We start from the raw sequence: 15,666 nt of genomic DNA on the forward strand, positions 1-15,666 counted from the left end.
AGAATACTCGGTGTTACTGCCTTTTTTTACATTCATTCTTTCAAGCAACGAACAATTACTAATTCAGAACAAAAATATAGTGTTTCTTAAAGTTGCCTGTGAAAATTATTAGAAATTGATCCGTGGATCATGAAAATGGGAGCAGAGTAAGTTTTCTGTGCTCATCTCAGTAAAGCACTTGACTCTTCTTCTGGGACTACTAACAGATTATCATTCACTAGGATCTTGGGTTAATTTTATTTACTAAAATGAGCCTCTGATTTGATTTTTAAATATATATATAACCTTGATTCTATAGTAGTTGCCACACCTATTTATTATATTTCAGTTTCTTTCCCATTGAAATTCCTGCATGATTTTAAAGCAAGTTCTTTGTCCCTAGATCATGAAAGAGCCAGGATTAGACTTGTTCCTGCCTTCCGGTCGTGTGTTTCAGCCATGATGCTGGGCTGATTATTCTAGCTGAATTCCTTTGAACTTCGTTTTAGCCTTAGAAAATTCCATCAGATTTTCAAAAAGGCTTGTTCTTTGTAAAATCATTGTAAATTGCCTTTTTAAAGGGTGGGTGAACCTTTTGATGTGCAGCATTTTAAAGTCATGACATAGAAAGTGAACCACTATTTGGATTGAGATAAAAGGGAGATAGATACATACTTTCTTCAGTCCAAGATAGAGATACAATTGAATGTCAACAGAAATAATGAGTCACATTGAAACAATATAAGTGTGCATGAAAGTACCCATTATAACTTTCACAAATAAAATAGTACGGATATTCTTTTGTTAGCTTCCTTGAAAACAAAGATCCAAGCGTATTGTTAAAAATGTTTAGTAGAGAAAGAAATGGAAAGGTGACAGAAGAAAGAAGCTGTATCATTAGAAGAGCATTAATTAGACAAAATTCTCATGTAAATAGGTTCTCTTCAGAAATTTCTGTCATCTTCTCACCTCTTGTTTGTGTGCAAATAGGTATGCAAATGGCCACTTACTGAGTATGTCATAATTTGTAACAGGTGAATGGGAAACATTACTAACAAATTATCTATTAAATATTTACTATTTGCCTAGGACTGGGCTAATTAGATCCATCTATAGGAAAAATTGTGAAGTGGAAAAAAGGTGACATTGGAATCCCTGGCCTCTCCTTTCTATATGTTTTGGGGTTGGGGTATGTGTTTTCATGTTTCTCTGAATACAAGAGACAGATAGGCATATTTACTCCACCCTGTGAATATTGATATGAACCATTGGAGGGCACCAGTATGTAGATGCTGCATATGGACAGGGGCACCTGCTTGCCACCTGTTCTCTCCTTATGTTTTCAGGGGAGAGAAAGAGAAGGTAGCAACAACAATTAAACAAGTAGTGGTCAAACCAGGTGGCTAATTTGCACATTTTGATCAAAATCTTCCATAGTAAAATACTCTTTCTCTTCCTTAAAAAAAATAAAAAGCAAAAATGCCTTGAGATAAAGATATCTTTATTTAAAAATCTCAAAAGATTATATTTGTCATTAGTCAACTCTGATTTTGTCTATATCAGTTCATTTTCTCTTTACTGTTTAATTGATAGGGCAGATTTTTTGCCATACTCCACATACTTTGCAATTATGCAAAATTTTGTCCTTAAGTATCTGTGCAAAAGTTTCGTCATGGTAAGAAGGAATTCTTTTCCACATGCCCATAGAACTTTATTCATTACATTTAAAAGTTTTGAGTTTGAGAGATTCTTAAGTCTCTAGATTTTCCATAGGAATGCCAAAGCTAAGAAGTGGACTACTAGAATTTCAGGACTTTTTGTCAAAATTGACAACTAAATCAGATCAGAAGTACAGTAGTAATTTGTACTTTTAGTATACTGAAAATCAGATAAGTAATTTTGTAATCTAATTTTCCTCCCATGATGCTGCTATTAGAAAGATATACTTCATTTGTGTCCAACAGAGCACACTTTATTTGTAATCTTAGCAAAAATGAACTTCTTCCAATTTGTGGATGATACTATATTTATGATTTTCAATAAATAGGAGTACCCCAAATGCATCAAATATATAAGACTAAAGTGCTGAGTTGCAGAGATTTGAAAATGCTTAGAGTTGTTGGGATTGACTTACAAAAGACAGTAAGTCAAAAATATCAAGGGAATCAGTGAGGGAAGAAATTTTTAAGCAAGGGAGACTATCAGTACCAAATCTAAGACCATATTACCAAACTGTAATCATCAAAAAATGAGACATTCATCTGTGGAACAGATTAGGTACAAAATATACAGAAGCAAAAGAAAATACAATTACCTACTGTTTGATAAGCCCTATAATCACAACTATTGGAACAAGAACTCAATCTCTGACCAAAAGCCTTGGGAAAACTGGAAAGCAGTTTGATAGAATAGGCATAGATCAATATCTCACATGTTATACCAAGATAATCTCAAAATTGGTGCATGATTTAGACATAAAAGGATTATATAAGCAAATTAGTGGAAAAAATGGAAGAAATTATCTCTCAGATGTATTGGTAGGGGATGATTTCATGAACAAATAAGAGATAGATTCATAAGAGGTAAAATGGACAATTTTAATTGCATAAAATTTCAAAGTTTTCACACAAACAAAACCAGTGCAACTAAGTTGAGAAGAAAAGCAGGGGACTGGAGGAGTGGGGGAAAATCTTTGTAGCAAGTTTGTCTGATAAAAGTCTGATTTCTAAGATACATAAAGAATTGAGACAAATCTTCAAGAATAAGAACCATACCCCAAATGATAATCAAAGGATCTGAACAGGCAGTTTTCAAAGGAAGAAATCTAAGCTATCCAAGAAATGCAAACCATAAAAAATTCTCTAAATTACTAATGATTGGAGAAATCCAAATGAAACGAACTCTGAGATTCACCTCATACTCATCAGATTGGCTAAAATGACAAATACTGAAGAGGCTATGGGAAAACAGGTATACTAACAACATTGTTAGAACTGGGAACCAATCCAACTATTCTGAAAATCAAGTTGAAAATAACTATGGCCAAGAAGCTATTAAAATCTGTAAAACTAACAATAATTTTAGGTCTATACTCCAGAGAGATCAAAGAAAAAGAAAAAGGACCCATATGTACATATGAGCTCTTTTTGTGGTGGCAAAACCTAGAAATAGAGGGGAAACTCATCAATCAGCAATGGCAGAATAAGTTATGGTATATGAATGTGATGAAATACTATTGTGGTACCTCACACCAATCAAGATAACATAACCAAAAAGGAAAATGACGAATGTTGGAGGAAATGTAGGAAAATTGAGACACTAATACACTGTTGGTGGGTCTGTGACCTGATACAACTATTTTGTAGAGCAATATGACTCAGAGGGACACAAAATTATGCATAACATAATTCCATGCTGCCATCATCTGTACATTACACATTTGACCCAGCAATACCACTACTGGTATTATATAATACCCAAAGAGATCAGAAATAAGGGAAAGGGACCTATCTCTACCAAAATATTTTAACAGCTGTTTTTGTAGTGGCAAAGAATTAGAAAATGAAGGATTATCTGTCAGTTGGGGAATGTATGAACAAATTGTGGTATACGGCTATAATGGAATACTATTACACCAAAAGGAATTGATGAACAGGATGAGTTCAGAAAAAACATGGAAAAACTTATATGAACTGATGCAAAGTGAAGCAAGTAAAACCAGGAGAACAATATATAAAGTAACAAAAATATCATACAGTGATCAATCAAGAAAGACTAAACCATTATCAGCAAAGCATGTCTCTTAAGATAAGGGACTCATGATGAAAATGCTATCCATAGAAAAAAATAAACTATTACAATCTGAGTACAGATCAAAGCATACCATCTTCCACTATATATCCATCACGAGGTTTCTCTTGTATGTATGATATGTGTCTTCTATCATAACATGAGCAATATGGAAATATATATTAAATGAAATTATGGTTATAACTGACATTAAAGTATTCACTGCCTCAGGGAGGGATGACAGGGCAGCAGAGGGGAGAAAGTCTGAATTTTAAAATGTCAAAAAAACAGTTGTCAAAAATTGTTTCTACATGAACTGAAAAAATAAAAAAAGAAATAAAAAAGAAATACTATTGTGCTATAAGAAATGATGAAGGAGATGGTTCCAGAAAAACCTGGGAAGACCCATATGAAATGATGCAAAGTGAACTGAGAAGAACTAGAAGAACATTCTATGTAGTAACGGCAATATTATAAAGATAATTATCTCTGAAAGATTTAGGAATTCTAATCAATACAATGACCCACCATAGTCCTAAAGGACTCCTAATAAAAAATGCTATCCACCTCCAGATAGAGATTTTTTTTCAGATAGAGATTTATTGAGCCACTTCTGTGCCTAAGTAGTAAGATCCAGGAGTCTGGCATGAACTCATTGGAATATAGGAGGAAGCTGTTTCTGCTAAAACTGGCTTGTCTCTAAACTAAATCAAGTCAGTTCTTGTTTGAAATGGTTGTTATGAGGCACCAGCCTCCCCTCATATCTCTGCTCTCCATGCTAAGGAGAAAGTAACTATCCTTCCACACCTAACTTTTCCCTTTGAGGGATTTGTTTTCTTTGTAATAGGATTATAGTACTTGCATATACATTTCTATCTTGGTTATATATTTGCCCCTTCATGTTGAAAGAGTGACCAGCTTCATATTCATATTTAGACTTTTCAAAGCATATCTAAACTATTCTTAGGGCCCAGACAAGCAAAGCACTATTAAAACTATTATGTTAAATTTGAAATACATGCACACAGAGACACATACACAAATATTTTTTAAAAGCTCTATGTAATAGGGATTCACAATTTCACATGTGGTCTTCTTTTTACTGTTCTTTCTATGTGGAAATGTTCATGTTTGTTAATACTTATCAAGTTCCTAGTAATAAAAGAGAAAATTTTGAAAAAAACATATAAACTGTTCTTTTATAAGGTTTAACTTTAAATATTATCTGAACTGCAAAGTAGAGATAACATCTGTAACATCTCTCACAATCTTCTTGTGAAACTCAAGAGAGACATGTAAGTACTTTGTAAACTTTAAAACACCATATATAAATATCAATTGAGATGATCATCAATAATATTAATAAGTTATTAATAGAACAACTCTTGCCTTGTCTTTACCTGATTGCTTTCATTATCAATAGCATATAAATTTGAGTATGCTCTTCTCTCCAGTGAAGTAGGCAAAAAGATATAGGAGTTCTGGATACATGAAACTTCTGGACTGGTAATCATAATAAATATTTATCTCTGATTGATTATTGAGTACTTCTTATGTTGGAGGTATTGTACTGGACATTTCATTATAAGAGATATAAAGATATACATCATAGTAATTCCCTCTCCTAGAGGGCCGGGTAGTCCACATTCCTAATAAAATACAATTGAAGAACAATGTATTTTCCTTAGAGGTTTCTCATGTACTAAGAGGAAATAATTTTAATTCTATTATATTTTTATGATTTTATGAGGTATTCTGACATAGACTACATTTTATGTCATTAAACTTCCAACCAATTTTAAATGGTCACTTTAAAATGTCTATTTATTATAGATGTAATAACAATACATTTTCTCAGAAAACTTAAGATGTTAACTTTGAAACAAATAATAATCTTTGTTGTACTAACAGCCTAAAGGATGTGTAAAGACTGAATGGAAATTAGAGGAAGGGAAGAGAAGAAAGCAAAGAACATAAGACAGGAAGAGAAGGGAGAGTTTCAAAACAGAAAAAGTAAGGGAATATTATTAGAAAAAGTAGCATGCAAAGCAAGATTAGGCTTATTTGATATTTAAAACATTTTATTCATAAAGATTTTTAATCCTTACATCTTTACTTCCTTTTCATGACCAATGCTCCCTTTGAAATTTTGGGAGCTCAATGCAGAGGATTACATGTTTGGGCAAGGAGATGAAAATTGAGCTCATTGTTTTATTTATTTTTAAATAGTTTCTCAAAAATTTGCCTTTCATATTATAGATGTAAAGAGAGGGCTTACCCATCTCAGTATACTTTTTCTATTCTAATGATTGTTTCATCTTTTCTGATATTTGTGTATGAAGAAGAGCTAAAAGTGCTCCTGCATTTTTTCTACTTCTCGATCCATTGAGACAGTCAGAGAACTTGTATCATTTACTCTTGTTTTATATCTCAGGAATCTGATTATAAAGAAAAGACGCCCAGAGTGAAAAACAGCACAAATCTTATTCTGACTAGTCTATTGATAATTCTAAGTGAAATGATTTCTTAGTGAAAGGAAATAACATCTTCAAGAAATTGTCTAGCCTATATATATATATGAGAATATATTTTTATATAGTCATTCTTTTCTCCATTAAAAGTACTCCAATACCTCACTATGGCATGGATGAGTCCCAGGGACCAAGAAAACTATGATAGCAGAGCATAAAAATTTGGCAATAACTACCAAATATGAAAGGTTCTAAGTATAGAAATGAAATATATCACTGTCTCACGTGATACTAACCTTGCTATGTTTGGAAAGGCTCATCTTCACTTGGTTAGCCTTGACAAGAAGGGGATTTTTCAACACAGCAACTCTTTTAAAGACCATTACTTAGGGTATACAGTATTTGGAATCTGTATTGGAGGAGGGAGTACTTAAACTGATGGAATTACATATCTTGGAAAAACTAAAGTTCTTTCTTTAGAATTTTTTACATTTTCAGTTTCTTTACCATTTCGTAGTTTGTTAGGTGACTGACACTTAACTGACTCTTTATATTTCTTTTTCAAATTGTCTTAAATAATAAATTTAGAATTCTTCGAACTCATACCAAAAGAAACATTTTAAACCAAGGAGCAAAAGAACACTTATTAAAGTGCCATCAAAGTGTGCAAAAGATACTTCAGTCCTTTGATGGGTCTGTGACCCCCCCCCACCCTCCCGATATGGGCATTACCTCCCATATGTTGTTCAAAATCTATCCATGGCTTCTCATTCTCTTAATATAATCTTATTCATGCTCTCCTGTAAATTCTTCACAAGGTGTCTATCTAACATGCTTAAACTTTTCCTCTCTTAAAAGACCAGTACCAATGGACCAAATAGTGATTTAGTGGAAAACATTCTCCATTTGGAGTATGGGAGGCTAAATTCATGTCACCTTCAAGAGGTTCCCCCATCTTGGAGGTCTTTAAGCAGAGGCTGGGCATGTTGGCAGGCATATTACAATGACAATTACTTTCATGGGTAGGTTGGGCAAGATGGACACTGAAGGCCCTTCCAATTCCCAAATTCTTTGAGTAAAAGGATTGCCCTCTAATCACAGAAATCTAATGTGATCATATATAGATAGATTTGTTGTTTATCCTCTCTTCCATATGGACATTGATTATGATACATGTAAAACCCGGTGGAATTACTTGTTGGCTATGGGAGGGGGGTGGGAGAAGGGGAGGAGGAGAACATGAATCCTGTAACCGTGGAAAAATATCCTAAATTAACTAATTAAATAATTTTTAAAGATATGGACATTGATTCTTTCAGATCAACTATAATCTCTTATTCCAGGCCCTTTCGCTTATTCTTTTTTTCCCTCATTAAAATTTAAGTCTCATATTTTTACCACATATATTTAAAACATAAAAAGATCAACTTAATTGCTATATTAGCCTTTATTATTGGGCTCAACTTTGAAAAGCTCTCCCTTACTCAAAATGCTGCTATGGTTTCATTAGAAACAGAAATCCTTATTTTTGCTTCATTTATTCTTTTGAAGATATAATAGATGAGAGTCTAATTTTCTAGGCCTTTATTATTGGTACTAGCATTTGATTTGGTAACTTACACTATAATCCCACAAACTTGATCACTGACATTTCATGCTTAGCTTACTGTTTCCATCAGTGAGATAACAGTTGTCAATATCAGGCATTGATAAGTCTTTAGTGTTAATAAATATCTAAAAAATGAGAACTTCAGAAATTTTTTTAAACTTAAAAAACTTGAAAACTTGAAAAAACTTTAAAAATTAAAACTTACCAAAAATTAGCTTTCCAGTCTAAGAATCTTTTGAATATGGATCCAAGCAGAGTAATGGAAAAAGTTATTTACTGGTGACTTTCTCCTGTCTTTTACAACCTGTGTGTTGAGGAAACACTGTATAGGAGATAAAATATTGTGTCTTTTTTTCACACTCGATAGAAAAACCTGCCCCTGTGTAAAACAAGGCCATTACTATTCTGGCAAAAGAGTTACTTTGATTAGTAGTTACCACTGAGGTATTCCTCTGCCCTGTGTGTAGAAAAAAAAATGTGACAAACCACAGAATCTTTTAAAATGAAAAATTTTGAAACATTTAAAATAAGTCTAGAGTAAGAAAAGAAAATTGATAATTTTAAAAACTAGATTGTCACTAGATACTTCATCATACTTAGTATCAAATATTCCTTTAATTAAAAACTGAGTACAAAATTAAGTTCATTGCAAACCATTGTGATGTCAGATTACTCCTCTGGGAAACATGTAGTCATTCGTTCTGACATTTTGTTAAAATACAGCAGTATTATGGGACCAATCTACCTAATTCTTAACTCCCTGCGGACAGTTAGTGTACTTAGCTGTTAGAAAGGTGATTTCTGAAGCATGACAGCTGTTGGTGCTAAAGCTATTGTGTGAAGAACAAAAAACTTAGGTTCTACTCATATGCTGCCTTTGTATCATTGATATAAGAGCTGCTTCATAAATGAGATATAATTCCTAACCAATGACTTACATTACTGCTCTGTTTTTCATTGTTGGTGCACACCTTTAAAAAGCAGCACAACAGAAGGAAGTAGATTAAGGTATCCCTTTCTTTAAGGAGCATTAATTATTTACATTTTAGTCATGTTAATTAGACTTGGATTAGACACCTCTGAAGAATTTGTTCATACCAACATACATGTTTTTCAGCCTTCTTTATTCTAAGCAACCAAAATACAAGGCTGAGTCTGGGTGTATTGGTTGCATCTGCTTAGACTGACTGTACTGCTTGGAAACTGACTGGATTACATGCAGTCAATCACATGCTGTTCAGGAATAATGATACGTAAATATAAAATGTCTTCCTTTATTTGTCTCTTGACTTGTTCTAGGAAGTTCTCATTGAGTAGAATAGTTTTTGTGATTATCTGGTGACATATTTTTACTGCATATTTTTAAAATATTAGTAATTTTTCAATGAAATTAAAATGTAGCCGAGGTTCTTTTTATATTTCGATTTTGTTTCTGAACCTTTTACATTTGTTTGTATGTACATAAAAATCCACATTTGCAGAAATCAGAGATGTTGTTTGATCCAAGCTATGAGCCTTCAGTTTCCTCATCTATATTAGAAGAGGTCATTTTAGATAGTTCTGAAGTCTTTTTCAGCTTTAATTCATTGGTGGTTGTTCTTCATATTTAAAGAGAACCAAAAGTGACCATCACTGGTGATGTCTTTTGACTTATGCATAAATTGGATTTAAGTGAGGCAGAATTGCACAAAGTCATCGGCCTCACTCTCTCTTCCAGAATCATACAAGTCCAGTGGCAAGACAAAAGTCAATATGACTGGCGATGATCTGGGATGAAGTGTATGTAACCTTGATATCTTTGATGCCTGGCCAAAATTTATTATATCAACAGTGCCCCTCTCTAGTAGCTCAACAGACTTCCTCTGCTTTCATGACTGTTGGAGCAATTTATTCTCATCTGCTCCTTTTTCTAGGGGAAGTCTTTACATACCTAGGGGAAGCATCCCTCTAATTCATGACAGGATTGAGGCTTTTTGGCTACCCTCAACCTGGCTTAGCCTATCTGGCTACTTTGCATACTACAGCTTCTTGGAGCCACAGGTGAAAACTGGATAGTAGGTTGATATATGAGGTGTTTAGGGAAGCCTAGTATCTTGGTGTGGGGACTTGCCAAGCCCTTTTTTGGGGCTCCTTATCCAGATTTATATGCCTCCTCCAGCCCTCCCACACCCCAGGCAAATGTAAACTCCTTGTGGTAATCACTTATTTGTTTTATTTTTTTTGTCTTTGTATCCCTGGGACCTACCATAGTGCCTTGAAACTAATAGGTATTTAATACACACCTGTTGAATATTATAAATATTTATGTATTTGCCTTACACCTTCACCTTTACTAGATTTTAAGTTCTTAAAGGTGGGGAGTATATAGAAAAACATCTTTTTCATCTTTGTTTCCTCCTTAATCCCATCTTTTGACCCCAATAAAAATTGAACAAATGAATAAAGAAATGATCAAGCTATCTGCATTGAGCTAGATGAAAGCTAGGCATTTTAATTAGTAATTTTATATTAATTGAAATTCCATCTGAGTGGCTAGGCCATTAATAAATGCTTGGGGATTGATTGTATTTATTTTATTAGTGTAACTTCCTCTAAGGAGCTGGGGCACCTAAGAATTTCAGTTTTCCCAGCAGGAAGGCAGGATTAAGAGATCACAAGAGGCAGAAATTTGTGGTGGAATGGAGGCAGGGTGCTTCAGAACTCTGGGTTGGGGTGCAAAAGAGTTTTAAAGGGGGAGTAAATGGCATTGCCATCCCAGAATAACTATGGAATCAATACAGAATTTTTTTTGTTTTAATTTTTTTCTATATCACATGTCAAGTACAATTTTCAGTAATCATTTTCTGACGCTTTTGATCCATATTCTCTCCACCTCTCCTACCCTTCCCCCTTCCCCAAGACATCAGGTAATATTATATAGGTTGTACGTGTGTTGTTACACAATAAATATATTCATGCTCATCAGTTTGTGAAAGAAGATATATGTTGCTTACACTAGAGAAAAATTCATGGAGGAAATAAACTGAAAAATGGAATGCCCCAATCTACATTCAGGGTCTTGTCAGTTCCTTCTATAGCAGTGGATAGTCCCTTGGAGCTGTCCTGGATCCTTATATTGCTGATAATAGTTAAATCATTTACAGTTGATCATCATACTTTATTGCTGTTACCATGTACAATGTTCTCCTGGTTTTGCTCATTTCACTTTGTACAATTCCATATACGTCTTTCCAGGATTTTTTGTGATCATCTTGTTTGTCATTTCTTATGATGCAATAGCATCCCATTATAATCAGTCTGAGTACACTCTGTTCCAGCCCTTTACCTATTCTCTGTGTGTATCTCCCTGCTTTAAATGTGTTTCTTGGTGACAGCATATTGTGGGATACTGGCTTAACTATAATAATTAACATTTGGAACCTTTCCTGGTCATGATCTGTGAAAGGACCATTCTACTGAGGCAGAATTTGCTGTTGTCAAGAATATGCCACCAGGCAATGGGAACTAGTGAATTGATCCATTCTCAATTTTCCCCCCTCTCCATCTTCCTCTAATTGTTTCCTGGTGACTTGGTATCATTTATTCTTTTGGAGTTTCACACTCTTAAAACTCTGTTTATTTTCTGTTTTTACCTGAATTTCTTCTATAGAAAGAAAGAAGGTGAAACGCAATGGCCAGTAGAAATTTTTGTCAGTGTTCTACAGAGTAGAGGCTAGTCTATGCTTAATGGTTAGGCAAAAGAAAAGAGTCTTTGTTAATATTCATTTGCTAAACCTAATGAATTCCATGCATATCTAGCACAAATGACTCCTAGGATAAAAAATATCAACCTCTAAGAGTAATTGCACTGGACATTTTATTTTACTTATTTTAAACACTTACTATGTATTGGTTCCTAGGCAGAAGAGTGGTAAGGTCTAGGCATTGGGGAGGTTAAGTGACTTGCCCAGGGTCACACAGCTAGAAAGTGTCTGAGGCCAGATTTGAATCTAGGGCCTCCCATCTCTACGCCTGACTCTCAATCCATTCTCAATACACCGTGACAGAGAAAAAAAATCCACTCAATCCACATAGTTCTTTTGCAGGATTTTTTAAAATCACTTCTCTGTTTTATGATATGTCATAATTTGCTAAAATTGAATGAAAGATAGAAGGTTTTCAGTGCCCATGTTATAGAGTACTTGTTCTTCCTTATGATATGAAGTATGTATATCTAACATATGGACTTAAAAGTGTCGAGCCATATATAAAAATTATTTGTCTACCTCCTCTTAGAGAAAATTAAATAGAAATAGAAGTTGCATTTTTTAAAAATGTATTTATTTATTTATTTTTATTTTAAGCCCTTAACTTCTGTGTATTGGCTCCTTGGTGGAAGAGAGGTAAAGGTGGGCAATGGGGGTCAAGTGACTTTCCCAGGGTCACACAGCTGGGAAGTGTCTGAGGCTGGATTTGAACCTAGGACCTCCCATCTCTAGACCTGACTCTCAATCTACTGAGCTACCCAGCTGCCCCAGAAGTTGCATTTTTAAAACAAAGTTATATTGTATTGTTTTGTAATATGTATTAAATTACATATAATATGTATAATAGTATTTGTATTTTATTCTATTCCTCTACTAGAAAAACAGCTCCATGAAGTTCTCTCATTTCAATTTTGCATCTCCCTCTGTCTTTTTTTTTGTTGTTACATCTGAGAAAATACGGGATTAATTTTAGTCTATTTAAAAATAAAATGATTGTATTTTGGAGTACAAATCATCTTCCCCTCTCAGTTACTGTTTTTCTGTGTTTTATTTTTCATCTAGCCACCTTATGCACTGTACCACACAAATAGAAAATTAATGCTAGAGCCTAAAGTGACCATCAATGCCAGAATTGTGGTTGTAGGAGCATCCAATGTTGGGATTTCTTTCTTAGAAACATTGGTTTTCTGGTAAGTTGGTTTTTTAAAAATAATAATGGTGCTAATAATGACTAAAGCCTCTCTTCTTACATCCAAACATGAAACCTTTTCCCCTGACCAAAATAATTTTCTTACTAACAACTATAGGTAGCTATGACATAGCAAAAAGAACTTTGAATTTGGCTTTAGAAGCCTTGGGTTCCAGTTTAGTAAGACAAGCAGTCAAACAATACTTAAGTGCCTAATAAGTGCCAGGCACTATGCTAAGAGCTGGAGAAACAAATAAGAAAGACAGCCTATACTTTCAAGAAGCTTACAGCGCAATGGAGGAAGACAATATATAAAAGGAAATTGAAAAGCAAGGGTGGAGAGGAAGATATCCAGCAAGAGGGATGATGCTTTGGACAATGCCTGGCACATAGGAGGTGCTTAATAAACTTGTGTTTAATTGAAATGATAGAGAAGTCAGAGAAGTCCCAGAACAGTGTAACTGGTGGGAAATGGGGAAAAGGGAAACAAGCCCCCTCCTTAAACGGAGGTTTTGGTGCTTATCTGCCAATCAGATGGGAAGAGAGAGCTGATGAGAAGTGAGTACTAAGGCTTAATCAATCTTGCGAGATAATGACACTTTCTAATGATTAGTTTCCTGGGGCATGAAAGCATGATGGAGAAATCCAAAGATGTCCAAAAGCAATGAATAAAGTTTATTCCTCTGTGTTAGACAATTATTGATCCCACAAAGACATCATGAAAATATACACTTGCTGCATGTGAAGGGAAGAAGATTCCTACATTCTCTAGCCTTCTGCATTGATCATATTAGCTAGTCAAATCATCCAGTTATCATCTTGAAAGGTACATAGAGAAAACCCTAATGAGGTGAGATATAGAGCAAATATTTCTTGGAAGGAAGAATGGGAGTGGGAAAAAGAAACAATCCAATGTCAGACTCTGGGCACATAGGGATCAGGCATCATAGAGTGCTCCTTAAGGAATGATCTGATCCCCTTCCCCCTTTCCGACCTCTTCTCCATCTCCCTCTCTCACATACAGTATGTTGGAGAATTAGGTATTTCACACCAATTAATTTTCTAGATAACTTACACTTATCCCTTCAAGCAGCATGGTGAAATGACCTTGCCCAGTTACCATGAGCAGGAAATGTATTGACTTTGGTCAAACTCAACCATTTTTACTTGTGATGGTAATGATGGTAAGATAAATTAACAAATAACTAGTGGTCCATGGAATGTGGTCCATGACCTATTATGAAACTAGGAAGATGCTGAATCACATAGCTCAGAAAGTAGTGGCAAGAACAGAAACAGAAGAGTAGGAGGCAAGTCAGGGCACTTCCCTTCACATGCAACATGATCCTTAGTTTAAGATATTAGAGAAGGAACCAAAGGCCAGGACAGTATCCCTTTCAGCTAGGTGTAAAGAATGACTCACATTCCCTAGAAAATCATAGATATCATAAGCATCCTGGGTTTTCTCACAAGAACTGAAACTTTTTAAAAATGTTCATTAATTTTTGTTGGAAATTTTTCCAAAATATATTGTTAGAGATACTTAACTTACCCAACTTGTATTGCAAACTTTTTTAAGTCAATGAGAATTTAGATTGACTCCCTTTAAAGCAATGCGACAAATGATTCTCAGCTAGTCCACAATAACCTATTTAAGAATATTACTCATATTTTCAAATGAATCTGTGACTTCATTGATGTGGATGGTTCCTCCCTCAATGCATACCCCATCTATTTCTGTCCATTTTATCCCTACAACTTCCATTCACATCCTTCCATAAGTTAACCAATGGGTGTGCTAGACTGTGAGCTGCTTGAGAACAGAGACTGTCTTTTGTCTTTCTTTTTCAGTGTTTAGCACAGTGCCTAGCCCAAAGTAGGTACCCCCAAAATGTTTATGGACTGACTGACTAGAAGTCTATTTTGTTTTCTCTTAATATTCTGAGGAAATTAATGAAACACAATGGGTATTGATCAGTTTTCCTTCTACTTCCTTAATTGTTGCAGACTATTCTTACCCACTTTGCATTTCCTCATTGCCTTCACCATTATCCAAGTGTTACTCAATTGTAATTTTTTAGAAACTGTAGTCTCAAAACCATTTGGCAACATTGACAAAATATTGACTTTTTTAAAAAATGGAACTTAATGTCAAGGTCATTCTTCAGCTTATTAGTGTCTTTCTAAATTTTGGCTTAAGAAAGATCACAATTAAGAAAGATGGAAAATGAGGGGATTCCTATAAATTGGGGGATGGCTGAATAAGTTATGGTATATGAATATGATGGAACATTATTGTACTTTAAGAAATGAAAAAGAAGAGGTTTTTCAGAAAACCTGTGAAAACACACATGTACTGAAGCAAAGTGAACTGAGCAGATCCAGGGGCATAATTGATATAATAATAATAAAAATGTTGTAAAGATATTTTTTTCATTTCAGCTTTGATAGGTAATTTCTTCCATATTCCATTAATTGGTTTATTACACACATGCACGCGCGCGCACACACACATACACACACACACACACATATATATATATATATATAAAAATCATGTACCTATTTTAAGTTTGTCTTACTAGATAATGTGGCATTTTGGTTTATATTTAGTTTCTCCCAGAATACTTTAGTGTTTTTTCCCAATATTTTTTGTCAAATAAAGTCCCTAGTATCTCTGGGTTTTTCAAACACTATGCTACTGGATGAATGAATATATTGCAAAGGGAAAGTTTAGGGAATTTTTCTTTTGCCTGTGTTCCCAAATGAATTTCAGATTTTTGTATGTAATCAGAGCAGTGTAGGAATTCATCCATTCTCTAGCCCAAATAAGATATTGCCTTAGAAAAATGAGCAGGTTCTACCTAGTCACCAAAGAATTCC

The 15,666-nt window shown here is 34.3% G+C and overlaps 1 protein-coding gene across 1 annotated transcript in view; it reads left to right on the top strand.

Annotated features, from left to right (window-relative positions):
* Positions 1-15,666, top strand: part of CFAP61 (cilia and flagella associated protein 61) — a 368,321-nt gene that overhangs the window by 169,118 nt on the left and 183,537 nt on the right. Inside the window, exon 14 of the mRNA XM_044659499.1 lies at positions 12,657-12,784. Coding sequence (XP_044515434.1) covers positions 12,657-12,784 — 128 coding nt within the window. The remainder of the gene's footprint in view (positions 1-12,656; positions 12,785-15,666) is intronic.

Source organism: Gracilinanus agilis, chromosome 2, assembly GCF_016433145.1.
Source record: "Gracilinanus agilis isolate LMUSP501 chromosome 2, AgileGrace, whole genome shotgun sequence".
NCBI lineage: Eukaryota > Metazoa > Chordata > Mammalia > Didelphimorphia > Didelphidae > Gracilinanus > Gracilinanus agilis.